General features: G+C 38.5%; 2 protein-coding genes across 3 annotated transcripts; both read left to right on the top strand.

Moving 5' to 3' along the window:
- Positions 1-688: 688 nt before the first annotated feature.
- On the top strand, positions 689-5,830 carry cnot9 (CCR4-NOT transcription complex subunit 9). 2 transcript variants are annotated; one of them, XM_065244608.2, is made up of 8 exons: positions 689-876; positions 2,912-3,094; positions 3,325-3,440; positions 3,528-3,637; positions 3,723-3,832; positions 3,933-4,031; positions 4,142-4,233; positions 5,273-5,830. In XM_065244608.2, the coding sequence occupies exons 1-8, from the start codon at positions 859-861 to the stop codon at positions 5,439-5,441; spliced, it is 897 nt and encodes a 298-aa protein (XP_065100680.1). In that variant the 5' UTR covers positions 689-858; the 3' UTR covers positions 5,442-5,830. The 2 variants fall into 2 exon arrangements, with proteins under 2 accessions (XP_065100680.1, XP_065100681.1); XM_065244609.2 differs by having other exon boundaries at positions 702-951.
- A 3,321-nt stretch (positions 5,831-9,151) lies between these two features.
- plcd4a (phospholipase C, delta 4a) lies at positions 9,152-26,701 on the top strand. Its single transcript, XM_065244603.2, has 16 exons — positions 9,152-9,392; positions 11,479-11,532; positions 11,790-11,948; positions 12,216-12,444; positions 13,815-13,944; positions 14,302-14,533; positions 14,640-14,841; positions 15,031-15,175; positions 20,827-20,979; positions 21,639-21,806; positions 24,012-24,168; positions 24,250-24,366; positions 24,637-24,815; positions 24,891-25,023; positions 25,411-25,560; positions 25,644-26,701. Exons 2-16 carry the CDS (start codon positions 11,493-11,495, stop codon positions 25,733-25,735), a joined length of 2,286 nt encoding a protein of 761 aa, XP_065100675.1. The 5' UTR covers positions 9,152-9,392; positions 11,479-11,492; the 3' UTR covers positions 25,736-26,701.
- Positions 26,702-27,645: the final 944 nt, after the last annotated feature.

Raw genomic sequence — 27,645 nt, 5'->3', positions numbered from 1 at the left:
CTGATGGTTTAATAAACAACTCCTGAAAACTTCCCAAACAATTGCATTACGCTCAAAAGCCGAATGCAAAGATGAGTCTGGTTAATAAATCATCCAGACAGGGGCCAAAGAGCTGGAAAATTGGGGAAAACTGGAAAACTTTACCCCCTCCTCATCACCAGAATTAGAAACAAATAAGCTTTTGTCAATGTAACTCTTGCATTATGCAACACTTTAACTATTACAGAAAACAAAGTGATTTTCTTGTGGCCTAGAGACTGATCCCAGAGCAGAATAATGTGGCTGTTCAGTAAAAGCAAGTACGTATATTTAAATGTACGTTTTAGTCAGAAATAAACAGATTTTTGATTTAAAAACTGTTTAAATGCAAATAAATAAATACATAAATAAACTTGAAACCACCACAGCAATTTTAATGGTTATAATGGGAATTATATTGGTTTAATGGAAATTGGTTTTATATAAAGGGGTCTGTACTGGTATTGGGTTTTTGGTGAGATTTTATCTGTCGTATGGGAACAAACCGTTAAATCCTACTGGAATAAGACCTAAAGAAATTTTATAATGGTTTTAATGGTAAAAAAAGGGTTGACTTTTGTGCATATTGAAGCAGAAAGGAGTCATACATTTCTAGTTTCCGAACCACAGGGTGCGGTATTGAGCGTCACTATTCGCTTGAGTTTCAAACCGGAAATAACGAAATTTCCGGAAGCGACTCGTAGTAGACGAGGCAGGACCGTAAGGCGGTCGTTTTATGTTTATATCTCATGTAAACAGGAGTTATTTTTTATTTTTATTTTATTACTGCTGATCACGTTTACTCTGGATAGTGGATACCATAATTAAGTGATAGGGAGGATGCTGGCTACAGGAGCGGTGAGTTTGAGTGAGCCTTTGTTCAATTTAACGCTTGCCGAGGCCTGCTAGTGCTAACCGCTAAAGCTAATGGAGGTAGAGTGTTACTATGGTGATGTATTAAAATTTATGAACTGCTTTGTTTTTTGTGTTATCAATATAAGATGTTTTGTGTGTTTGTGCAAATTGTTTTAGTGCACTTTGTGTTTTAAATGAGATGTCTTTTTGGGCTTGTTGAGACTTCCACACGTGTACAGTTTGTAAACATAGCAAGGTTTTAAGTAACTTATATGTGAACAGTTACATTGCATGTTAATTATGACCAGAAGTCTGAGATTTTGTGTTCAGTAGTCCCGTATAAAGTTAGCTAGAAACAAATTAGCAATTTAGGATTCCTGCAGATATGCAATGCATACATATAATATTATTTTCCTTTATCGTTCTTTTATTAAATGAAAGAAAAAAATACTCTTATCATTCATAAATCTCTTGTCATTCATAACTGTAAATTAAAGTCCTTTTTTATGTTAAAATAAACACGTAACATCAAAATTAGTGGTGCATCAATGTATTGGCCGCCATTCAATTTAAACCCCTGCATATTGGACGTGTAAAAAAGAGGCCGATATAACAAAACGATATATCGGTTATAATACTTTATTGTATAATGTTTGTTGCACACTCCAAGGTTTTTCTCTGAGTGAAAGTATTTAGAAATTAAAAGAAATTATGTTTTTTGAGGAAAACATTCCAGGATTTTTCTCATTTTAATGGACTTTAATGGACCCCAACACTTCAAAGGACCGATTCAAAGGACTATAAACAAGGCATAAGGGTCTTATGTAGCGAAACTATTGTCATTTTTGGCAAGAAAAAATGCACTTTTAAACAACAGCTACTCGTCTTCCTTCAGCTGTGTGACGAGCCAGAGCGACCTCACGTAATTGGATAATGACGTCGAAACGGTCACGTGTTACATATATAAAACACACATTTGCATATCATTTTAAACAATAAGCTGACACAATAACATTAATTAGTATCATTCGATATACAACAACGTCGGAACGGTGCTCTTTCTCCACACATGTAAACACTGGGGCGTAGTTTCGATACATCATCTGTGACCTCTTGACATGATGACGTAATACGCGAGTTCGCGCTGGCGTGTCACAGGACCAGAGGGAGACGAGAAGTTGTGGTTTAAAAGTGCATATTTTTGATTTTTCTTGCCAAAAATGACAATCGTTTTGCTAGACCCTTATGCCATGTTTGAGATCGTTTAGGGAAGCTGCGTTAAAACTGCAATTTTAAACTGCATTAAAACTGTTAAGTATTGGGGTCCATTAAAATGACAAATCCTGGAAAAATTTCCTGAAAAAAAAAAATTCTTCTCGCCTGAACAAAGAAAGACATCAACATTTTGGATGACATAGTGGTGAGTAAATTATCTTGATTTTTTTTAAAGAAAATGGACTAATCAATTGATCAAATCCACGTTCAATGGAAACAATGATGCAACATGTGTTTTTGAACTTTGCAAACTTAAAACATGGTAAAAACAGTCAGCTATGACTTTTGTCTATGACAAAAGGTAAAATGAATGAGCAAATGACATATACAATCAGCAAATAATCTGTAAAATCAGTATCAGATAAAAAATCATTTTCATCACTATTTATTTATTTATCTATCATATATTTAAACCGATTTATTATGGTTTTTCTTAATACTTTTTTTTATTAATAATAGTATGTGTTTATTTGTATAAAAAATACTTGTAGATTACTTATAAATATTTGGAAATATATAATATTATAGTCTTTTTTGTCGCTTTTATTATAAAATATTGCTGTACAACTTTTCATTCTGTTATATGTGCACATAACAGCAAAATGTCCCACCTCTTATAAGGCGTACACATTAAAAGCAAATTCAACGATTTGCGTGAGTAGATTACATACAAAGGCAAAGACGTGAATAGACGCGAACTCATAGCATTAAACTGCACAGAACGTCATATTGATATTGTTTTGAATAATTTCTCTTTCTTTAGACTGTACCCACAGCGGGGCTGCCACAGGTGGACCGTGAGAAGATCTATCAGTGGATCAATGAGCTCTCCAGTCCCGAAACGCGAGAAAACGCCCTGCTGGAGCTCAGCAAGAAAAGAGAGTCTGTGGCCGATTTGGCGCCGATGCTCTGGCACTCATGTGGTACTATAGCGGCTCTCCTGCAGGTGCGTGTCGGTGATAACTCAAAAGAAACTTCTGGTGAATTAGGAAGTCATATTATTTGCTGTGATGTAATGGCTGCCTGGTACTTATCATTGATTTTTCTCAACGTTTGGAGGAGACGCTTTGGTGCATGTCTTGTACATTTTAGCAACTATATGACAGTCTGTGAATGATGGTTACTACAATAGGACTAATATTAAAATGTACTTTTGACTTTGTCTCTATTGTACAGGAGATTGTGAACATCTACCCATCTATAAACCCTCCGACACTGACAGCTCACCAGTCTAATCGAGTGTGCAATGCTTTAGCGCTGCTGCAGTGCGTGGCATCCCATGTAGAAACACGGTAACTCACTTCCTCCACACCCAGAAAACATCTTTGCCGAATGCCGACTTTCCCCCATAACTTTTCCTTCGTCTTTTTCATCCTCAGCTCTGCTTTCCTGGCAGCTCACATCCCTTTGTTTCTATATCCTTTCCTGCACACGGTCAGTAAAACCCGACCCTTCGAATACCTCCGGCTCACGAGTCTCGGCGTGATCGGTAAGTAAACCGATCAGTGCAGAAAAAAATGACGCATCTGGCAGTTTTGTAAGAGAGATTAAACTAAAAGTCTTTGGTTTTGTAGGAGCGCTGGTGAAAACCGACGAACAGGAAGTAATCAACTTTCTGTTGACCACAGAAATCATACCGCTCTGCTTGCGTATCATGGAGTCAGGCAGTGAGCTATCAAAGACGGTACGGCTTATGGGTTTGAAATTCCAAGAAGCGGATACTATAGCCTGAATATATTTTGCTTAAAAGTGTCATCTCAATGTATTCCTGCTTCCTCTTTCAGGTGGCCACATTTATACTGCAGAAGATCCTCTTGGACGACACAGGCCTGGCTTATATCTGCCAGACATACGAACGCTTTTCACACGTCGCCATGATACTGGTGAATAAACTTTATTTATGCTTTAAACAGAAAAGTTGAAAGGCCATAAACGTTTTTGTCTTATTTGTTGATTTTTAAGATTAACAATGCATTTTTATTGGCTATCACAGGGTAAGATGGTCCTCCAGTTGTCGAAGGAGCCTTCTGCTCGATTGCTAAAGCATGTTGTACGCTGTTATTTACGACTGTCTGACAACTCAAGGTATTTATGGGACATCAGTGCGACGTATTATCTACTTTTTGTCTTCACCGTACAAATTTCAGTATTATTGGTTTGGGGATCAGTTAAAGGACTAGTCAATTTTCTTATAAAAAAATCCAGATAATTTACTCACTACCATGTTATCCAAAATGTCTTTCTTTGTTCAGTCGAGAAGAAATTATGTTTTTTGAGGAAAACATTCCAGGATTTTTCTCATTTTAATGGACTTTAATGGACCCCAACACTTACCAGTTTTAATGCAGTTTAAAAGTCAGTTTCAAAAGACTCTAAATGATCTCAAACGAGGCATAAGGGTCTTATCAAGCAAAACGATTGTCATTTTTGGCAAGAAAAATAAAGATATGCACTTTTAAACCACAACTTCTCGTCTTCCTCCGGTCCTGTGCACGCCTGCGTGACCTCAAGTAATGCGTCATCACATCAAGAGGTCACGTTTGACGTATGTGAAACTACACCCCAGTGTTTACAAGTGTGGAGAAAGAGGACCGTTCCGATGTTGTTGTATGTCAAAGATACTAATTAATGTCGTTGTGTCAGTTTGTTGTTTAAAATGGTCTGCAAATGTGAGTTTCATATAGTTAACACGTGATCTTTCGTCGTCATACGAACGGAGGAAGACGTGAAGTTGTGGTTTAAAAGTGCATATTTTTTATTTTTCTTGCCAAAAATGACAATCGTTTCACTAGATAAGACCCTAATGCCTCGTTTGGAATCGTTTAGAGTCCTTTGAACCTGCAATTTTAAACTGCATTAAAAATGTTAAGTGTTGGGGTCCATTAAAGTCCATTTAAAAAATAAAAATCCTGCAATGTTTTCTTCAAAAAACATAATTTCTTCCCGACTGAACAAAGAAAGACATCAACATTTTGGATGACATGGTGGTAAGTAAATTATATGGATTTTTTTTTTTATTGGACTAATCCTTTAACTCTCTCTTTTTATAGATACCAGCCTCTTTTTAGCCTGTAGGAGGTGCTGTTAACCATTAAAACTGTTAAAAGCTTTTCTCTCTTTTTAGGGCAAGAGAAGCTCTCCGTCAGTGCCTGCCCGACCAGCTAAAGGACACCACTTTCGCACAAGTGCTAAAAGACGACTCCACCACCAAGCGCTGGCTCGCCCAGCTCGTCAAAAATCTACAGGAGGGGCAAGTCACAGATCCCCGTGGCATCCCATTGCCCACACAGTAAACCTACACGGGTCAATACGATCACACTCATTCAAGCACCTCCAGGACGCCTAGGACACAAACTTTCCCACCATCCAGTAAAACACGCAGACTGTTTTAAATATATAAGGGCACTTAATATTTTTTTGCCAAGAAACGGTGCTCAGCATTCACGGTTTGTTTCTCTGAGATACTAAAGAAATTGACTTTGGGGGACCACAAAGGGAGTAAGGGTCTCGCACATCTCGCATAGTTTGTTTTGTTGTTCCTTTATTTCCTCGTCGCGTTTTTGACGAAATCAAGAGGAGTTTAAAGACTTTTTTTTGTCTGATTCTTTTTTGTGTTCTCCTCGTAAAAAGGAAACGTGTGTGTAATTTTGAAAGCTGTAAAATAAACTGTCATGTCATCTTAGATGTCAATTGAAATCGTGATCACTGTGCTGCTTTTTTGCTGGAAAATCTCTATTTGCTGCCACCAGCAGGCTGTTGGTCGTACTGCAAAAACAAACTCTGGGAATGGTGATAATAAAATGAATAACATCACAAGTTGAGAAGTAATATTAGCAGGATCGATTCTGTTACATCATTGAGATATATCTGTCAAATAAATATACTTAAAGGTGGGGTGCATGATCTCTGAAAGCCAATGTTGACATTCGAAATCACCTAAATGAACACACCCCTACCCCAATATAATCTAGACCTTCTTTTGATAGACCCGCCCCACACATACCCAACCCAGGCAATGATGTTAGTTAGTAGACACGCCCCTTACTGCTGATTGGCTACAAGTGTGTTTTGGTACCCATCCTGACTCCCTTTTCCAAAGTTTTTTTTAAAAATGGTGCACCTCGCCTTTTTAATCCATCTTTTTTGTAGAATATGCATTATTGTATTTGTAATTTCGTCAACTAAATGGCCAGTTTAGTTTAATTGCTAACCACTATGTAACAAACTTATCTGATACCTTGTTAAACGTCAGGAGAGAGTTTCACCGAGGCGATGTCTGTAATGGAAAGTGTTTGTCCGTGTGTACAGGAGTCTGGAAACACTCCAAGCGTCGACTCGATGCTATTGCAAGCAGGGACCCCCTTATAAAGGCGGCCGGTCCGTGCATGTAAGCCGAGCCCAGAAACCGAACTCGCCTGTGTTTTATTCATGAAGAGAAACAGGAGGAAGGTACAAAGGGGAAGAATTCCTAATGGGAGACGTGGCCGAATACAACCCAAATCAAACGGCGTGACCCCCAACCAGTTATTATTGTTTTGTTATGGACAGAATACACTGATAGTCAAAAGTATAGATGATTTAATAGCAATTGTTAAAAATACAAAATTAATAGTTTATTGTTTTTTTAGACTTCTGATGCAAACTCCAATATAAAAATATATGCTACTTTGTTAGCAACTATCCGTTTAAGTTTTGATTAACAATAATAACCTTACACAATGAGAAACTTAAAAGGTCTGAACATATTGCACACTCTAAAATGATATTAAAAAGTATATTCCCACAATTGAAATTTCCTTCCCTATCAATTTAACCCTTCATAGATGGCTGCTTACAGTAACCTGATCTGGTGAAGAGCCCCAATAATAGTGGCCAAGCGTAGACAATAGGCTCTTGAGCTCCACAAACGCACATTCAAATGTTTTTCAGAGCCAGGCTGAAAGCGAGCAGCACTGTTTTAATATTTCATCATCATGCGGTCCATCATTTGTGTGCATCGCACTGCCCTTCTGGTCTGAGATCAGCTTAAACATATCTTCATGTGGAAAAAATTTTAAAGTAGAAATGCTTTGTATTAAAGGAGTAAATGTGACCCCGTCTGTAAAATCCAGGTTTAAAGGAACAGTATGTAGGATTGTGGCCAAAACTGGTATTGCAATCACAAACATGTGGCTAAAACTGGTACTGCAATCACACAGCTGTGGCCAATACACAAAATGACAACATAAACATCAGTTGAGGGCTGCAACTCCACTTTTTAAATGACAATATCCTGGCCAGACCACTGTTGTCAGTGATATAAGTATTTGAAATGAAAATGATTTCTTAATATCTAGTGACATATCAGGGCCATTTTATGATTAATTGATATAAATTTCTTACATACTGTTCCTTTAAGTCTCATGATCTAATCGTATATGAGATTTGGAGCATCAAAGTTTGATTTTGATCATTGACATGATTTTACTTAGTCAATATTAAAGATGTCAATGTGATCTTTAACACGTTTTTTTTTTACATTATGTAGGATGAGTTTATGTAAAACAAAATAATAGGGCTGGGAAAAGATTAATCGCATACAAAATAAAAGTTTTTTACGGTGTGTAATTATTGTGTATATTTAACCACACACACATACATATATTCATGTCAGATTTTTTTTATTTATATATACATTTTTTTAATGTATATATATATAATATAGAATATTTATTTATTTATTTAATTATTTTGTATGCGATTATTCGCGATTAATCTTTTCCCAGCCCTACAAAATAATTATAAATCACAACAATCACTTCAGCAGGGTTTTCACTGTTAAGCTACAAATTTAATTTAAGCAATGTGACATCACTTTGATTGCATATGATTATGAAAAATGCCTAACCAGTCATTTATTTATGTTTTTTGTATTTTGGGCTAAAAACACAGACTGTGGAAGAGGTACCAAAGCTGTATTTAAAGGGACACTCCACTTTTTTATTTGATTTTTACCGTTTTGGAATCTATTCAGGCAATTTCCAGGTCTGGCGTTACCAGCATAGCTTAGCGTAATCCATTGAATCTGATTAGACCATTAGCATTGCGCTCAAAAATAACCAGAGAGTGTCAATATTTTTCCTATTTAAAACTTGACTCCTTTTGTAGTTACATTGTGTACTAAGACCAACAGAAAATTAAAAGTTGTGATTTTCTACGCCGATATGGCTAAGAACTATACTCTCATTTTGGCGTAATAATCAAGGACTTTGCTGCCGTAACATGGCTACAGCAGGCGCAATATTACACAGCACCTGAAAATAGACCCTTTGGTAACTTTTAATAGCAGAGGACTATTTTCGTGCAATTTTCAGTCGTTCTTAGTACATGATGTAACTACAGAAAAGTCTATTTAAAGTTTTAAATTGGAAAAATATTAAAACTCTTTGGTTATTTTTAAGCGGATGCTAATGGTCTAATCAGATTCAATAGATTATGCTAAGCTATGCTAAAAGTGCTAGCGCCAGACCCGGAGATCAGCTGAATGGATTCCAAAACGGTCAAAAAACACATGTTTAACTCTAGAGGAGCTGGAAAATAAGCCTATTTTCAAAAAAAGTGGAGTGTCCCTTTAAAAACAAGAATATCATAAAAACACGGGTGTGGGCTGTTTTAACTTGAATTATTATTAGTATTAGTTATTAGTAGTGCACTATACTAATATTATATAAATATTGGTACAAAATGTATACATCTCTGTACCAAATGGTACATTTTAGGACCTTACTTCCCCAATGTCAGCTGGGGTACATGTTTCGGCAGTTTTTAAGTGTACTGGAAAAAATAGTCAAATTTTACATATAAATATCCACTGCTGATAAAACCTTAGCTGTCACACGAAAGGAATGTGACACTGAAGGCTCAAATCGTTACGTAATCCGCAGTATTGTGTTTCCTTCTTAAAACTGACATACCCTTGTTGTATCTGCATAGAGGATTCGGGAAAGGCAACACAAGTCTGTAGGGGTGGGAAGACAAAAACAGAAGAAAGAAAGATAGAAAGTGCATTTTGAGGAGAATAGGACCTGTGTTGTGGATCTGTGGGTGTGTGTTGTGCGTCATAGGGGAGGTGTGTTGTGGCGAGATGTGGAGGACGGTCAGATCGGCTCCTCAGCACTCAGGCCAGGGCCACATGACTCCGGCTTCTCCTGAATTGTGGTTCTGGTAAAAGTGCAAAAAAAGATCCGACTATGAGCCTGCATATGGTAAGTGCGACTTTTTGACTGTACAATTGAGAAATGTAATATGATAGTAAAGTTTATGAACAGATGCTGGAACTTGCATTTGTTTATGGCTAAATTTAGTGACTTGAACATTAAAAAAATATATTAAGAGACAAAGACAAATAATGTTAGAAAGTAAGGTTTAGAAAGTAAACATAATTGTCTTTTAAACCCGAGTTACCCAAAGTATGTGTGCTTCCTTTGGTCATTTTTAATATTATTTGAGGATTATTATCATGTTATTTTATAATTATTTTAGGTCTATTATATTGTACTCTCTCGCAACATGGTATGTTGTAAATAACTCATTAGTGATGTTGATCATTTTGACCGCCATGTTTAACGTCAGACGTCTGGCCCTCGCCTCATGTGAAACCTGCAACTCCATGGCAACAAGGCCAGTAGTTACCGCACGTCTTTAAACGCTCACATGGAGACACTGACACATTTTAAATGACTGACAAACTACTATTAGTAACACTTTCATTAACATTAGTTCATCCATTCATTAACAAAATATGCAGTAGGCCTATGTTTATACACTGTAAAAGGTGAAAACTGCTCTACTTAAAAAAATAAACTTACTTCAATTGGTAACATCTAAATATATACATATATGTGTTTTATAAACTTACCTAAAATATTTCAACATTTATATATTTTATATATTTGAACATTTTCAACTTAAATTTTGTTTATACAAATACATTTGTTTACTGTTCATGTTAACTCTATATGCATTAACTAATGTTGACAGATATGTTTTATTTAAAAAAAAGTAATTTATTTATTTATTAGGAAATGTTAAAATTATTATTGACTCCACAAAAAAATGCTAGGTTATTTTCAAAAGGTATGAACCCAACCCAAGAGGATTATTCTTGTTCTTGTTGTCTCGACGCAAAATGCAGAGTTGTTTTAACCCATTGTTGGGTCAAAAATAAACACTTTCTGTGTTAATTTTTTCCAACGGCTGGGTTTGTCACTTTCTGGGTTGAAAATAACCAAGCATTATTTTAAGTACAATGGCAGAAATTTTGTTGCACTTACATTTTTAAGTTCAATCAACTTTACAATTATTTTAACTTTCTTGACTAGTGAGGAGTTGCGATATATTATAAAAAAAACTTAAAGGGACACTCAACTTTTTAAAAAATATGCTCATTTTCCAGCTCCCCTAGCGTTAAATATTAGATTTTTACCATTTTGGAATCCATTCAGCTGATCTCCTGGTCTGGTGGTGCCACTTTTAGCATAGCTTAGCATAATTCATTGAATCTGATTAGACCATTAGCATCGCGCTTAAAACTAACCAAAGAGTTTCGATATTTTTCCAATTTAAAACTTGACTCTTTTGTAGTTACATTGTGTACTAAGACGGACGGAAAATTAAAAGTTGTGATTTTCTAGGCCAATATGGCTAGGAACTATACTCTCATTCTGGCGTAATAATCAAGGACTTTGCTGCCGTAACATGGCTGCAGGAGGCGCAATGATATTATGCTGCAGCCGAAAATAGTCCCCAGCTATTGAAAGATACCAAGGGGACTACTTTCAGCCGCCGCGTAATATCACTACGCCTGCTGCAGCCATGGTACAACAGCAAAGTCCTTGATTATTACGCCAGAAGGGAGTATTGAATATAGATGCTAATGGTCTAATCAGATTCAATGGATTATGCTAAGCTTTGCTAAAAGTGGTACCGCCAGACCCAGAGATCAGCTGAATGGATGTTTGTGTAATGCATTATTATTGCCTCCTGATGCAAATTTTTATTTTATATTATCTAAGTAATTTGATCTAAAATAAGAAATAATTAAAACATTTGAACCAGAGTTATAATACGTTAACATGATATGTCACTATAACAACCCAACATAGGTTAAATTACAACTCGTAATGTTTGACCCAACGCTCGGTTGAAACTAACCCAGCATTTTTTTTTGTAAAATTATTTATGATGAAAATGTTGGTTTGGTGGTTTATATTTATTTTGCGGTAAAAAAAAATGATTATGTCCCATGTTTAAGAAATGTCTTGACTTCTTTAACCTTTTTGTAATAAACAGCAGATGCCTTTAGAATGACAGAACAGCAGATGGCTTCTACAGAAAGGAGCCTACGTAAGTTACTGTACATATAAAGATGTATAAACAATGCATTGCTATACAGTTTATAGTAAATCTATGGTATGTCCTCATGCAGATAGTCTGTTTGTGTGCATAGTTTACAGTTCGTAAGTAATGCACCAATGTACAATAAGTTATTATGTTGGTGTTGTTTACATTGACATGGTCTACTGGATGCATTGGGAACTGGGTCAGGTACGTTACCTTTTGTCTGACCGCTCCTCAATCCTCTTTATCCCCGTACTGATCAGGTATCCAAGATGATGATGACCTGAAGTCTATGATCGTGGGTACAGTGATGAGAAAAATCAAATCTCGGACATGGAAAAAGCAGCGGTACTTCAGGTTACAAGAAGACTGCGTGACTATCTGGTACAAGAGCAAGAAAGCTGGAAACGCTCACTCCACCTGTAAGTACGAGAAATCAAACATTGTCCAGTCATTTTTGTAAAACTATTCAGTACTGTAGTCGTACGTAAGGTAGACATCCTCCATAAAGGTGGGTTTTTGGACATGAAACCTTTTGAGACCACATTTAGTCTTTATCTTCATGTTAGGTCTTGGTCTAGATTTTGGTCTTATCTTGGTCTTAGTTGGTGAAGTCTGATCTTTTGTTTATAGCCATTATTATGAGCTTTACTGAATAAAACAAAGTCAATTTAAATGTATTTGTGTAGTTTCTGTTAGTGATGTGGAAGCTGTACGAGAAGGGCACCAATCGGAAGTTCTTCTCAGCATCGCCGACGAGTTCCCTCCCGACCGTTGCTTCACCCTGGTGTTTCGTGGACGACGTGGCAACTTAGACCTGGTGGCCGAATCATCCGAAGAGGCTCAAACTTGGATTAGAGGGATACGCAAACTCATCAATAACCTGGAGAACATGGGGCAGAGAGAGAAACTAGACCAGTATCCTTTACTGTTTCTCTTTATCTACCGGTCTATCATTCCCTCCCTGTCTATCTTATTCTGACACAGTGTAAAAGGCATTACAGGATAACCAGGTTACACCAGGTTAGCAGTGCTGACAGCCCCCATTTACTTGCTTAAAAAAGATGCTGAAAAAGATGGTTTGTGGACCAACATTACTATCAAACAATCATAGGCCTAGAATCAGAGGAAAATTATAGATAAATATATTATAAATTATAAGAAAGCCAGTGGCGGCCGGTGACTTCTTTTTTCGAGTGCGCTCAATGCGAAGTTCATAACAAAATTTATATAGCCCATCATGTGTGTGGTTCGTAATTTCAAAATATGTTTTCGGCGCGTCGAGTGATCCTATGTGCATCACGTGTCTTGTCAAAATAAGTGCCTGCTGCAGACGCATCTAAAGGGTTTATGATAAAAGAGACGCTCGCGTTTGCCAGATACTCGCATAATCTCATGCGTATTCAGAGTTTACTGTTAAGGGAGTGTCTTGCGTGAATTTTGTAACGTGTGTGAATTTTGTGATGTGCGCATTCAGGTCCAAGCAAGAGTCCAAGATGCGTGCATTTAGGTTCGAGCAAGAGTCCAAGATGCGCGTATTCAGGTCCGAGCAAGAGTCCAAGACGCGCACATTCACGTGCGTGAATTTTGTGACGTGCGCATTCAGGTCCGAGCAAGAGTCCAAGATGCGTGCATTCAGGTCGAAGCAAGAGTCCAAGATGCATGCATTCAGGTCCAAGCAAGAGTCCAAGATGCTCACATTCAGGTCCGAGCAGGAGTCCAAGATGCGCACATTTAGGTCCGAGCAAGAGTCCAAGACGTGCATATTCACGTGCGTGAATTTTGTGACGTGCGCATTCAGGTCCGAGCAAGGGTCCAAGATGCGTGCATTCAGGTCCAAGCAAGAGTCCAAGATGCACACATTCAGGTCCAAGCAAGGGTCCAAGATGCGCACATTCAGGTCCGAGTAAGAGTTTTGTGAACGTGAGCGTCTCTTTTATCATAAACAGTTTTGACACTTATTTTGACAAAACACATGATGCACATGGTTCACATAACGCAACAAACACATATTTTGAAAACACGAGCAACACACAACGCTCCGAACACATATTTTGAATTTGCGCCCCTCGGATGAGCAGTCACGAGCCGCCACTAAAGAAAGCCCCTTTTTCTTGCTCTTAGCCTAAAATTACTTTGTAATGTTGATAGAGGTCCGACACATCCTACTAGAATAGATCACATTAAACCCTAACCCTACAATAAGACAGCACCGTTTGTTGGTCCACGTACCTGGGTAAGTCACGTTAAACAAATCAGTGTTGCTTTCTCTTAAGTGCTGCATCTAGATGGATCTGTGATTGGTTTAAAAAAGCAGACAAAAACAGGGATGGACAAATGAACTTTAAGGAAGTCCGAGATCTGTTGAAGATGATGAATGTGGACATGAACGAGCATCACGCTCTGCGGCTCTTTACGGTAACCGTATAGCAACTAATTGTAGCTTAAGTTGTAGCTTAAAGGGCACATATTATGCAAAATCCACTTTTACAACCACATAAATGTTTGGACATAAATGTGTGTTGGCAGTGTGTGAACACAACCACAATTGGGTGGTGGGATTGCCGTGAAAAAACGCACTATTTGCCTCAAAAACGCGCCTTCGCACAAGTTGAAAATATTCAACAAGCAAAAAATTTGCATGAAACAAAGTTAAACCCCGAGAGTAATCTAGAGCGAGCAACGTGATGCTATGCGTTTGGTGTGTACATAGCATTCATTTGGAAGTCTTTATCAATGTTTACACTCTTTTGTACATTTTTAACATTTTGGCAGATGGCAGACAAATCTCAGTCAGGTACACTTGAAGACGACGAGTTTGTACTCTTCTATAAGATGTTAACGCAGCGAGAAGATGTCCTGCGAGTGTTTCAGGAATATTCGGCTGACGGACAGAAACTGACACTTCAAGATCTGGAAGACTTTCTGCGGGAGGAACAACTACATGAGAATGATGTACAGCAGTACGCCGTCGAACTCATCGAACGCTATGAGCCATCAGTCACGGGTAGCTAAAGTTGTACCTTTTCACTATCATATTACTATTGCTTATCATGTCAATACCATCTTTACTAGTTCTCTTGCTTGACCCATTCTGAACTTCATTCCCATAGCTAAAATGTTGCATGTAATGACAATCGACGGATTGTTGATATACCTGAGCTCGACGGAGGGCTCAATTTTTAACCCTGCCAAGATGGACCTCTACCAGGACATGACGCAACCTCTCTCCCATTACTTCATATCTTCTTCTCACAACACATACCTCCTGGAGGACCAAATCCGGGGACAAAGCAGCATTGAAGGCTATATTCGGTATACGTTTTTACAACCCAATAAAACGTCAATGTGCAAATCACTGGAAGCCACAAATTGCATGTTTTATTGTTGTCCACTGTTTCAAAGAACAACAATGGTGTGTGTTTGACCCCATTAGTTTTGGTAGTTACATTGTATTAAAGCTATAAGTGGCTTAAATGTTTGAACTATCTACTTGTGTCACAGAGCACTAAAACGTGGTTGCCGATGTGTGGAGGTGGACTGCTGGGACGGACCAAACGGAGAGCCGGTTGTCTATCATGGGCACACGTTCACCTCAAAGATCTTCTTTAAGGATGTGGTCTCTGTGCTGGGCAAATATGCATTTAAGGTACGTCCTGAGCTACAGCAGGGTTCCCCAAATCTTACCCTTGAGGGCCAGAGCAATACAGAGTTTAGGTCCAACCTTAATCAAACTTACCCACCTCTGTGATTTTCTAGTGGTCTTGAAGACCTTGATTATCTTGCTCAGGTGTGTTTGATCAGGGTTGGAGCTAAACTCTGCAGTGCTCCGGCCCTCCAAGGTAAGATTTGGGGAACCCTGAGCTACAGGCTTTGTTGTCATTTGATTGACATTTTTGTTCAAAAGAAGAACTGTTATGGTGCGTTCACACCAGATGCGAATGAAGAGTTGAGCACAAGTGATTTACATGTTGAGTCAATGCAAAGATGCGTTAGACATCCTGCGGCACGAGTCGCACGAATTGAGCAATTTGTGCGAATGACGTTGCGCGAATTGAGCAATTCAGGTGTTTGACGCATATAATGCGTGAATTTAAAAATCTGACCTTTGGAGGATTTTGCCAATCAGGAGCTTGCCCTAGTAGTGATGTGATTACGACGTAGCGACCTGAGGCAGAAATACGAAACAACAATCGAGGACAAAATCATTGTCGCTGTGTGTGGACACCCGTAACTATACGACACATCTTTGTACTTTTATTGAAACTGGAATAAAAAGGATCTCGCTTGGAGGAAAGTGAGGAGGTCGGACAATCTGGTAAATTGTAAAAGAACACTCTTTACTCATATTGAGACTACAAGCTAAAGCCGGCAAATTGAGCGTATTCGCATCTGAATTTCATGACCGAATGAAGCAAGTTAACTCAAAATGTTCAAGCGTCCAACTACGCGCAAAGCGCGATTTATTCGCCTCATTCGCGTCTGGTGTGAATGCACAGTTAGACATTCACAAAAACATACAATTGTTGTAGTGATATACTAATAATGAGGAAGTTATCATATTTGATAATAATACTATGGTACTTGCCAAACCATTCATTTCATTTTCATTTCATTTATTTATTTTTTTCAAGCAAATAGTATAACAATGGAATAATACTCAATAATAATAATAACTAGCACTTATGCTTGAAATGGAGTGGGGAGAAGAAAAACTTATTGAACCCCACCCCAGTCTATTAAAGAATTTATACAAACCGAACAAAATGCTTCCGTCTTCAATTATAACAATGGAAAAAAGAAAGAGAGAAAAAGAAAGAAAAAACAAACATAAAAATATAGCTGCAAGCAGCAATGGCGGGCCCTCGCACGTTTTTTTACCGCTACACGATGCGTCCGAGAAAACGATGCACTGCGGGCAAGGGCATCAAGTGGGTAAACATCAGTGGGCTATTTAATGTTGTTACTGAGCCATTTGGGGACTGTAGGTAAAAGAAAAACCCCACATTTTAGACAAACGGGGGTGCTAGTGAGCCACTAAAGAGACACGCCTTTGTCTGACCTATTTGTCCACTCTGAACAGCCGACAACTCTGATGTTTGTGCCGACTTTTAGGTTAATCTAAGCACGCCAAGAGTCCTAAATATGCCTGAAATAAATGTAAAGTTTGACGCGTTGCCATGGGAACAGCGTTCGAGATATCAAAAATACCTTCGCAATTTATCATCTACTATGTCTCGGCATCATGTTGACCACTTCTGGTGTCAATCTCATGAATATTCTAGAAGGAGTATTTAAAAGAACATCGGCGTCAACCCAAAGGCTTAAATAAGCCTTTAAAATGAAAGTAAAATTTGACGCGTTGCCATGGGAACAGCGTTTGAGATATCAAAAATCCCTTCGCAATTTATCATCTACAATGTCTCGGCATCATTTTGACCACTTTTGGTGTCAATTGCATGATTATTCTAGAAGGAGTATTTAAAAGAACATTGGCGTCAACTGAAAGGCTTAAATAAGCCTTTAAAATGAAAGTAAAAAGTTTGACGCGTTGCCTTGGGAACAGCGTTCGAGATATCAAAAATCCCTTCGCAATTTATCATCTACAATGTCTCGGCATCATGTTGACCACTTCTGGTGTCAATCTCATGAATATTCTAGAAGGAGTATTTAAAAGAACATCGGTGTCAACTGAAAGGCTAAAATAAGCCTTTAAAATGAAAGTAAAAAGTTTAACATGTTGCCTTGGGAACAGCGTTCGAGATATCAAAAATCCCTTCGCAATTTATCATCTACTATGTCTCGGCTTCATGTTGACCGCTTCTGGTGTCAATCTCATGAATATTCTAGAAGGAGTATTTAAAAGAACATCGGCGTCAACTGAAAGGCTAAAATAAACCTTTAAAATGAAAGTAAAGTTTGACGCGTTGCCATGGGAACAGCGTTGGAGATATCAAAAATCCCTTCGCAATTTATCATCTACTATGTCTCGGCATCATGTTGACCGCTTTTGGTGTCAATGTCATGAATATTCTAGAAGGAGTATTTAAAAGAACATCGGCGTCAACTGAAAGGCTAAAACTAAGCCTTTAAAATGAAAGTAAAGTTTGACGCATTGCCATGGGAACAGCGTTCGAGATATCAAAAATCCCTTCGCAATTTATCATCTACAATGTCTCAACATCATGTTGACCACTTTTGGTGTCAATCGCATAAACATTCTAGGAGGAGTATTTAAAAGAACATTGCATGGAACTGTAAAAAAAATCCACCTTTGTGACTGACACACTTCCTGGCGCCTGGTGGTGGCGCTATACCCGGGAGTCACAATAGGCACATCGATGCGATCGGAATCTTCAGACGAACAAACACCCCGCGTGTCATTACAATAAAACATTTTTTGCCCTAGATATTAGACACTTCCTGTTTCTCTGATTTCACCACAACTTTGTCGCCTCGCCATGGCGGAACCGTTCGAGATATCAAAAATCCCTTCGCAATTTAGCAAGTCCAATGTCTCGGCATCATGATCACCACGTTTGGTGTCAATCGCATGAATCCCCTGGGAGGAGTATATAAAAGTTCACCGCATGCATTTTTTAAACAATCCAAAATAGCCGACTTCCTGTTGGGCGGAGCTTAAATGTTAGAGGGCGAAAGTTGTTCGGGTCAATGCGATCTATAAGCGTACCAAGTCTCGTACATGTGCGTACATTTTTGCCCGATCTGTGCATCAATGTTTTTTTTTGCATTACAGGGGGCGCTACAGAGCCCCCGTGCCACGCCCGTGTTCCAGCCTTTGGATTTCTGCGATGACGGACGACTCTGACGTCTGTGCCAATTTTCAAGAGTTTTCGAGTATGTTAAGGCCCCCAAAATGTCCAAAAGTGTTAAAAAAAATAAAAAAAAAAAAAAAATAATAATAAAAAATATAGCTGCAAGCAGCAATGGCGGGCCCTCGCACGTTTTTTTACCGCTACACGGTGCGTCCGAGAAAACGATGCACGGTGGGCAAGGGCATCAAGTGGGTAAATATCAGTGGGCTATTTAATGTTGTTACTGAGCCATTTGGGGACTGTAGCTAAAAGAAACCCCACATTTTAGACAAACAGGGGCACTAGTGAGCCACTTAAGAGACACGCCTATATCTGACCTTTTTGTGCACACTTAACAGCCGACAACTCTGATGTGTGTGCCAACTTTAAGGTTAATCTAATCACGCCAAGAGCCTTAAATATGCCTGAAATAAAAGTAAAGTTTGCTGCGTTGCCATGGGAACAGCGTTCAAGATATCAAAAATCCCTTCGCAATTTATCATCTACTATGCCTCAGCATCATGTTGACCACTTCTGGAGTCAATCGCATGAATATCCTAGAAGGAGTATTAAAAAGGAACATCGGCGTCAACTGAAAGGCTTAAATATGCCTTTAAAATGAAAGTAAACTTTGACGCGTTGCCATGGGAACAGCGTTTGAAATATCAAAAATCCCTTCGCAATTTATCATCTACAATATCTCGGCTTCATGTTGACCACTTTTGGTGTCAATTGCATGATTATTCTAGAAGGAGTATTTAAAAGAACATCGGCGTCAACTGAAAGGCTTAAATATGCCTTTAAAATGAAAATAAAGTTTGACGCGTTGCCATGGGAACAGCGTTTGAGATATCAAAAATCCCTTCGCAATTTATCATCTACAATATCTCGGCTTCATGTTGACCACTTTTGGTGTCAATTGCATGATTATTCTAGAAGGAGTATTTAAAAGAACATCGGCGTCAACTGAAAGGCTTAAATATGCCTTTAAAATGAAAATAAAGTTTGACGCGTTGCCATGGGAACAGCGTTTGAGATATCAAAAATCCCTTCGCAATTTATCATCTACAATGTCTCAGCATCATGTACATCACTTCTGGAGTCAATCGCATAAATATTCTAGAAGGAGTATTTAAAAGAACATCGGCGACAACTAAAAGGCTTAAATATGCCTTTAAAATGAAAATAAAGTTTGACAGGTTGCCATGGGAACAGCGTTTGAGATATCAAAAATCCCTTCGCAATTTATCATCTACAATGTCTTGGCATCATGTTGACCACTTCTCGTGTCAATCGCATGAAAATCCTAGGAGGAGTATTTAAAAGAACATCGCATGATACTGTCAAAAAAATCCACCTTTATGACTGACACACTTCCTGGCGCCTGGTGGTGGCGCTATACACGAGACTCACAATAGGCACATCGATGCGATCGGAATCTTCAGACGAACAAACACCCCGCGTGTCATCACAATAAGACATTTTTTGCCTTAGATATTAGACACTTCCTGTTTCTCTGAATTCGCCATAAATTTGTCGCCTCGCCATGGCAGAACCGTTCGAGATATCAAAAATCCCTTCGCAATTTAGCAAGTCCAATGTCTTGACATCATGTTCACCACGTTTGGTGTCAATCCCATGAATCCACTAGGAGGAGTATTTAAAAGTTCAATGCATGCATTTTTTAAACAAACCAAAATAGCCGACTTCCTGTTGGGCGGAGCTTAAATGTTAGAGGGCGAAAGTTGTTCGGGTCGATGAGATCTATATGCGTACCAACTCTCGTACATGTGCGCACATTTTTGCCCGATCTGTGCATCAATGTTTTTTTTTGCAATACAGGGGGCGCTATAGAGCCCCCGTGCCACGCCCGTGTTCCAGCCTTTGGATTTCTGCGATGACGGACGACTCTGACGTCTGTGCCAAATTACAAGAGTTTTCGAGTATGTTAAGGCACCCAAAAAGTCCAAAAGTGTTAAAAAAAATAAAAAAAAAAAAAAAAATAATAATAAAAATAATAATCCGAGCAAAAACAATAGGGCTTCGCACCTACGGTGCAGGCCATTCTGGCCTGCTCCTCGGTGCTCGAGCCCTAATAATAAATCCGAGCAAAAACAATAGGGCTTCGCACCTACGGTGCAGGCCATTCTGGCCTGCTCCTCGGTGCTCGGGCCCTAATAAATAAAGGTAATAATAATAACTCATTAAGAAACATTATTCTACCATAATGAGCAATTGCAATGTTTTGCACAATCATCGTCTTTCTTTCTCTTAAAACAAGTGCTGTTTAAGGTTACGTCTCTGTGTGTCACAGATTGGGGCATGGGTTTGCTTTAAACCTAGGCATTATGCCCTTTTGAGTGTGTGTGTGTGTGTGTAAAATTATCTGGGGCAGTCGACCCCTCCCTGGCAGCAAATTGACCGCTGTTGTGTCTTTAATTTCTCTCCATCACTTATTCACACACATACACTCTCCCCTCTGCAGACATCACAGTACCCCGTTATCCTGTCCATTGAGAACCACTGCAGTGTAGAGCAGCAGAAAGTCATGGCCCAGCACCTCACCCAGATCCTTGGAGACCAGCTGCTGACAAGCACCTTAGATGGAAAGACTCCTATCAGCCTCCCATCCCCAGAGGTGAGCATGGATGCATGCAGTCAGTTTAACAGGCACTTAACAAGTCAACTTCACTTGAGTTATTCATATGGAAGAGTCCACACCAATGACCCTAAAGTTTCCACCATGTGACCGGACATAAATCAGTTCAGAGTATGATGGCCTCTTCAGGATATGTTCACTTTCCCCGTCATTTCACCTGCGCGGCTGCCATATGATCTTTGTCTGTGCGACCCAACAACGCTGAATTATTTAAGCAAACAATAATATGCCCCCACCAGACATGCTCAACCATGCCGAAATGACCAACTTAGTCCTGCGTAAATTTCCAATGAGGCCGTGACTGGTTTATGTTGGTTAATGCTGATCTACAGTAGCTGGTGGACCAGCATAGCCATTTTCCACTTGTTTTTTTAGCATGGTTTACTGGTGAAGCTGGTTGACTATTAAAGTCTAGTTAAGAAGCCCTATGCAAACATCCTAGTCTTTTCAACAATTATGAAAGCAGGTTCTTAAATGTTCTTGCTTACACATTTCTCTTAATCAGAAGCTTTCTTTAGTGTGTGTCCAAATATGTTGTCATGTGTTGAGAGTACAGGTTTACTGCATTACTTGAATGATGGCTGAAGGCATTCGTTAATGGGTACAGATGATTGTGATTCCTCTCCATATGTGTGTAGGACCTGAAAGGGAAGATTTTGTTGAAAGGAAAGAAGATAGGAGGATTAGAGGATAAAATGAATGGGCTGGTGGGCGACCCTTTGACGGGAGAGGTGAGCGAGGAGGAGGAAGCTGTTGAAATTGATGACGAGCATCATCGCAACGACAGCATAAGGCATAGGAGCAAGGTACTGTGATATTTACATTTAAACAACTTTGTCCTTATCATTTTGAGCCCCATTGGAAGATCAGTCTACATCATATCTAGCCGGTCTGTCCCTGGTCATTGGTTACTGGCTGGTCAAGGATTGTAAAAACATTTTGAAGCTGGTTAGATCAGCTAGTAGCTAGTTTGTTGCAGATCTAAGATGATCTACTAATAACCTGACTGAACAAACCCAAAATATTAACAAACCCAAAAACTGCATTTTCCAACTGGGACTCAATACACTCTTGGTTTGCTTGTGTTGTCATGTCTTAAATGATGGTCGGGTCAACCGACTAGTGGTTTATTCAAGTGGTTAAGATGCAAGTGAGGATTATCCAGAATTATGTCCTTGACCAAGATCCTAATAAGATCCAGGGGAGATGTTCAGTAATTCCCCCATTTGGATAAGCAACAACATAATTGATAGAGGCTTTTATCCAGTGGGACTTAGGACATGCAAGGTATATCAGTAGGTGTGCCTTCTGGGAATCAAACCTATGACATTTGCACAATTAGTTAGCTACAGTACAGAGTACAGAATACAGAACAAACTCTTTTCCTACCTCAAGCAACAGTTTTGCTCTGCCTGCCACTGCAAGATTCAAATATAATTAAATAGATTTACTACAATGTGCCAACTTTAGAGGAAACAAATTGTAAGGTTCCCCCTGAATTGGAACTGATCCTTCTCATGTACAGTAAGCTAGCAAAAATACTTTGGCACTTGATGCCCACTGAAAATGTGTGGATTATCCGCTTTTGAAAGATTGATAGGGTGAAACTGAATAACTGTAAGCGGAATCTGCTGTCTAAGATCTATGAACAGTTTGGGGTTTGTTGAGAGGAAATACTTGACATAAGGAGAAATACTGTAGATTGAGGGCACTTGCCCAAGTAGTGCATTTTATGTGAACTACCACCTTTTCTTTTCAGATTAAAGAACATGGGTATAAGATAATACTACAGTTCTTAGTAGTTGTAAGTAATAAGACTACAACTAAAGTCCTGTGAATTGTGCCTCAAATGCTTTAAGAAAAGTCATGGGACACCAAGATTTGCCAAATTTATGGAATGTGCCAGATAATAATTAAGGCAACAAGACCGCAAGAAAGACAACACAAGGTAGAGAAATAAAGAGAGAGCTAGATAAGAAAGAAATGACTTATCCTCTGTTGTCTTCTGCCATGTGATAGGCCATTTGCGCAAGCTGGCACCGAGACACTTGATTCATGAGACACTTGATTCTTTGAACTTTGGTTAGATGCAGTCAGGGAGCACCCCTCTAGGCTTCCAAGATCGAGTCATCTCATTGACTTATCAACCGGCAAAGTCTGGCATGGAGGTTTAACTTTTAACTTGCACTGCTTAGGCTATTGACAAAACAGACATTTAGAGGATACTTTTATCCTTACTGAAACCCTACAACAGGGATAGTCCCAAAAGTTGGGAATGAAGATTTAACCCTTGTAGGTTTGGTTACCAACCGTCTGAATATCATATTAAAGTGGCACAGCAGGTTGGCAAGAGAAAACCTAACAGTTGGGAGTGTAAGATGAAGCCAGGTGGATACCTGGCCTCATTACCCAATGGTTGCCTGTCGCGCACAGCTTTATCATCCCTGGGTTCAATGGTTTGGGTAGCTGAACTAAATGACTGTAGTAAAACCACATTGTTTAATCTGGTTAATCATTGTTTTGCACCCAATTACTTAATTATACAAGTAGAAGCAACACTGTAATCTCGCAGATGGTAATTTTGGTGTAATACTTGTAAGTTGGACAGCGGTCTTGATTTCCCTTTAGCCTAGCCCAACTCCAACCCTGGTTGGTGTTCAGCCAGCTGGTCTCAAAGACTGACCAGCTAAGCAGTCATGGATTAATTCCTAGAGAGTCAGGCTTGAAACCTGAAGGTTTCCGGTTAAAGTCTTGCAACTGAGCTGCACTTGAGCAAGGTACCTTATTCCCAATTTCTCCCCGGGCACTACAGTGATAGTGTGTATGTTCACAACTTGCAGTGTGTATGGGCTACCATACTTGACAATCATGTCACTTTACTAACAAGTAAGCCAGTATACCTTTAAAATCATCATAACAGACCAGTGGGAACCAGCATGGCGGCCAGCTAAGACTAGCAAACCTTTTTAGCAACAGGAAATGAAACTGAGAATTTCTTTTGTTCTGTTTAGAAATCCAAACAGGGTCTGTCTAAGGAGCTTTCTGACTGTGTGGTATACTGCAAGAGTGTCCACTTTAGCGGCTTTAAACATTCTCGAATACACTCCAAGTTTTACGAGATCTCCTCCTTCACAGAGTCCAAAGCAAAGAAACACATACGAGAAGCAGGTAAGGGAAATGTGATTCTGACTGCTCATAGCTCATCAATTATTTTTGGAGAATTCAATTGCGATATTGTGTTTTTTACAGGAGCAGAGTTCGTTCTTCATAACGCTCGTCAGTTAACTCGGGTTTACCCCAGCGGCCTGAGAACTGACTCGTCGAACTTCAACCCACAGGACATGTGGAATGCAGGGTGCCAAATTGGTAAGTCTACCTGAGACTTCTTGAAGGATTTGGCTAATTCATAAGATTCTGGTTCAGATAGTTACCCGTGTAAGGTTTTGGACCGCTTTCTTTTCTGTTGAAAAATGTCCTAAACTAGGTTGTTTTCTGGCCTTACCTTCCATAGGCTTGGCTGTTCTGGTTTGATGGTTTTACAAGGGTATAAGGACCAGTTAGGGTTAAACACCAGTTTGGCTGGCAAACCAGCTGACCCAGACTATTTTATATTTCAAATTTTCCTTTCTGTTCTAGTTGCTCTAAACTTTCAGACCGCAGGGGTGGAGATGGATCTTAATGATGGCTTGTTCAGTCAAAACGGGTGCTGTGGCTACGTGCTGAAACCGACATTTATGTGCAAGACAGATAAGAGGTTTGACCCAGAAAACCCACAAAACCAAGAAGGATACCAACCAATCAGTTTGTCCATACAGGTACGGAAAACATCAAGGTTTGCATCTACAACATCCTTATTTGTTATAAGTGCATGTTTTGTGTCTTTTTCTCAGGTAATCAGTGGCCAGCAACTTCCTAAAGTGAATATCAAAGAGGGTTCGATTGTTGACCCCCTCGTTCGGGTGGAAATTTACGGCGTATCGATGGACCAGGCCAAGCAGGAAACCAGATACATCGACAACAACGGTCAGTTAAAACTTATAGGTTGGAGTTGAGTCTAGACTGAGAAAGTCTAGACGTAGTTAAAACAGAGATCTGGTTGCATTTCAGAGACTAAACATAATAGTTTTTTTAGTGTTGTTGTGAAACTAATGGTTTTTACTTAAAAATTATCTATTGAGGTCACTGTGGCACATCTTGGCATTTCAGCCAATATAACAATATAACATTTTTCATATATAATTTACTAAACCAGATGCTAGTTAAGCTCTTAGCTGAGCTGAAAGTTTCGCAAATCAAATAATAAATACATAAAAATTACACAAATGTTTTAAAAAATTATTTTAAATAAAGATTAGCGTCAGTATTTCCACTGCACTAATATTCATATAACTTTTTTATTTGTGTGTGCAGGTTTTAATCCAGTATGGTATGACAATCTCCAGTTTAACATTCACGTGCCTGAGCTCGCTCTGGTAAGGTTTGTCGTGGAAGATTACGACAAAACATCGAAGAATGACTTCGTGGGCCAATTCACGCTCCCTTTTACCTGCATTCAGCCAGGTATGGCGACGAATGCCTTTCTGAAGCCTTTCATAAAAAATATGAGCTGCTGGAAATATTGTGCATTTGTTTTGTTCCTACAGGATATCGTCACATACATCTCCTTTCTAAAGACGGCACAAGCATCGCTCCTGCCTCGCTGTTTGTTCACATCCGGGTAACAAAACTAACGTAAAACGTAAAAAGTGTTTTAAAGTGACACACGCACATTATATTTTAATATTCAAAAAATTCAGCAGTATCAAGTCTTCCCAGTGCACAATCACTTATAACATTAAATATAATTTGTTACTACACATTTCACATTTCTCATGTATTATAGTTATGTTTTTATTATGTGTTTTTAAGCCAAATAATTTTGTAGTTATCTAACAATTTTAACTGTTTAAGATTTTTGTGACTTTAGTTAAAAAGAACTACAAGCGTTAATACTGTGAGAGCCTGTACAGCCTAAAATCATTTCATTTTGGAGTGAATTATGACTTGGATGACATTATGCCTTTGTGACATTCACTCAATCGTATAATTTATGTATTCCAGAATTATTTCTTAAACTTTCACCCATCTTAATAGATCATAAATCTTCACTTTTGTTTCTAAATCACTTTGCAGTTTTCCTGCAAAACACCCATAGCCAACCCCAAAAGTTGGAGAACGTGCAATATGAAATTAAAGCCTATAGTTCAGTAGTTACAGTAGCTTGTGAGCTTTAAGGAGATTTAAATAAAGAGATAATAAGGACATCAACACAAGGGCTCAATTACAATCTTACTGTGGCCCTGAAGAACCTCAGGGGCCCGACTCAGTTACACAGAGATACCGAAGGAGGGCTGTGAAAATTAACCCTCTCTGTTCCCATCCCCACCTCGTGTACCACTGTATATGTAACACAATGCATAATATTCTGTGCATTAAAACATTCTGTGCATTTTTATGTAATGCGAGGCATCTTTTCTGGTTATATGCTGCTAGTTTAATAGTGTTATATATATTTTATATTTCTACGCTCCATATGGGCCAATTCTAAACATTTTTTTGTAACGAGTTGGCAACCCTTGAACTGTTTGCTTTGCCTGTATATATATGTATGTATGTATGTATGTATTGACTTGCCATATAAAAAATAAAAAATAAAGATCAGTTTGAAAGGATTTTCAGTTTTTGTTGCCAGATGTAATGAATCTGTAACGTATGTTGACATTAAGTTAAGGTTTGCAGGGTTTCAGCAGAAAATTTGTTAGTTAGGTGGTAGGGTTGTGCAGGTGGGCGGGCCGGGGGTGTGGCAATCAAAGGGGCGGGGCGTATGCGTCATGATAAAAATATTTTTATTTAAAACAATCAAATATAACTCAATTTTGAAGAAACTATGACAGAAAATGAACACATACTAGATTATTAATGAATTAAATGTTTTATCAACAGGCTAGTTATCCTTTAGACAGTGACAGACCATGTCTTTCTCTCATTTCGGCCATGTGGCGATTCGTGGAATTTTTTTTTTGGACGACCTATTTAAGGTGGTAGGGTATCCCAGCTTAGGTGGGCCGCCCAAACTGAAAAGTGCTGCGGGAAACCCTGGTTTGTTAAGGAAAATCGAATTAAGGTGCTTGTAACCCATTTTCTGGCCAAAAAATATGTTTTAAATATATCCTAAATACATTTTACAGAAAGTTAAGCTTAATTAAATATATTTTTTATTTTAAAAATATATTTAGTTTTATATCAACATATATTTCAAAATGTTTATCAGGGGCAAGCACATTTCTAATTTTACAACCCATATGGCAAAAAAAATCTTGGACAAAATATATTTTAAAAATATACAAAATAGATTTTATTAACAGTGAAGTTAATTCTTAGCATATTTTTGAAGTTGAAAACAATTAAGTCTTTGTCTTTTCAGGTTTGTAACATGAACATGACATTTTTCTTATACGGCAATGTGGAAATATTTCCATGGATAAAAATATATGGTCTGAACATATTTGTAAATGCTTTAAAATATATTCATTTTAAAATATTTTTCAAAATATTAATGTAAACAGATTCCAAAATATATTTCAACAAACATATTTTTGGCAATTT

Source organism: Paramisgurnus dabryanus, chromosome 24 (genome assembly GCF_030506205.2).
Source record: "Paramisgurnus dabryanus chromosome 24, PD_genome_1.1, whole genome shotgun sequence".
Classification (NCBI taxonomy): domain Eukaryota; kingdom Metazoa; phylum Chordata; class Actinopteri; order Cypriniformes; family Cobitidae; genus Paramisgurnus; species Paramisgurnus dabryanus.
Note: the sequence above shows the minus strand (reverse complement) of the source record. Positions and strands in the feature narration are given on the sequence as shown.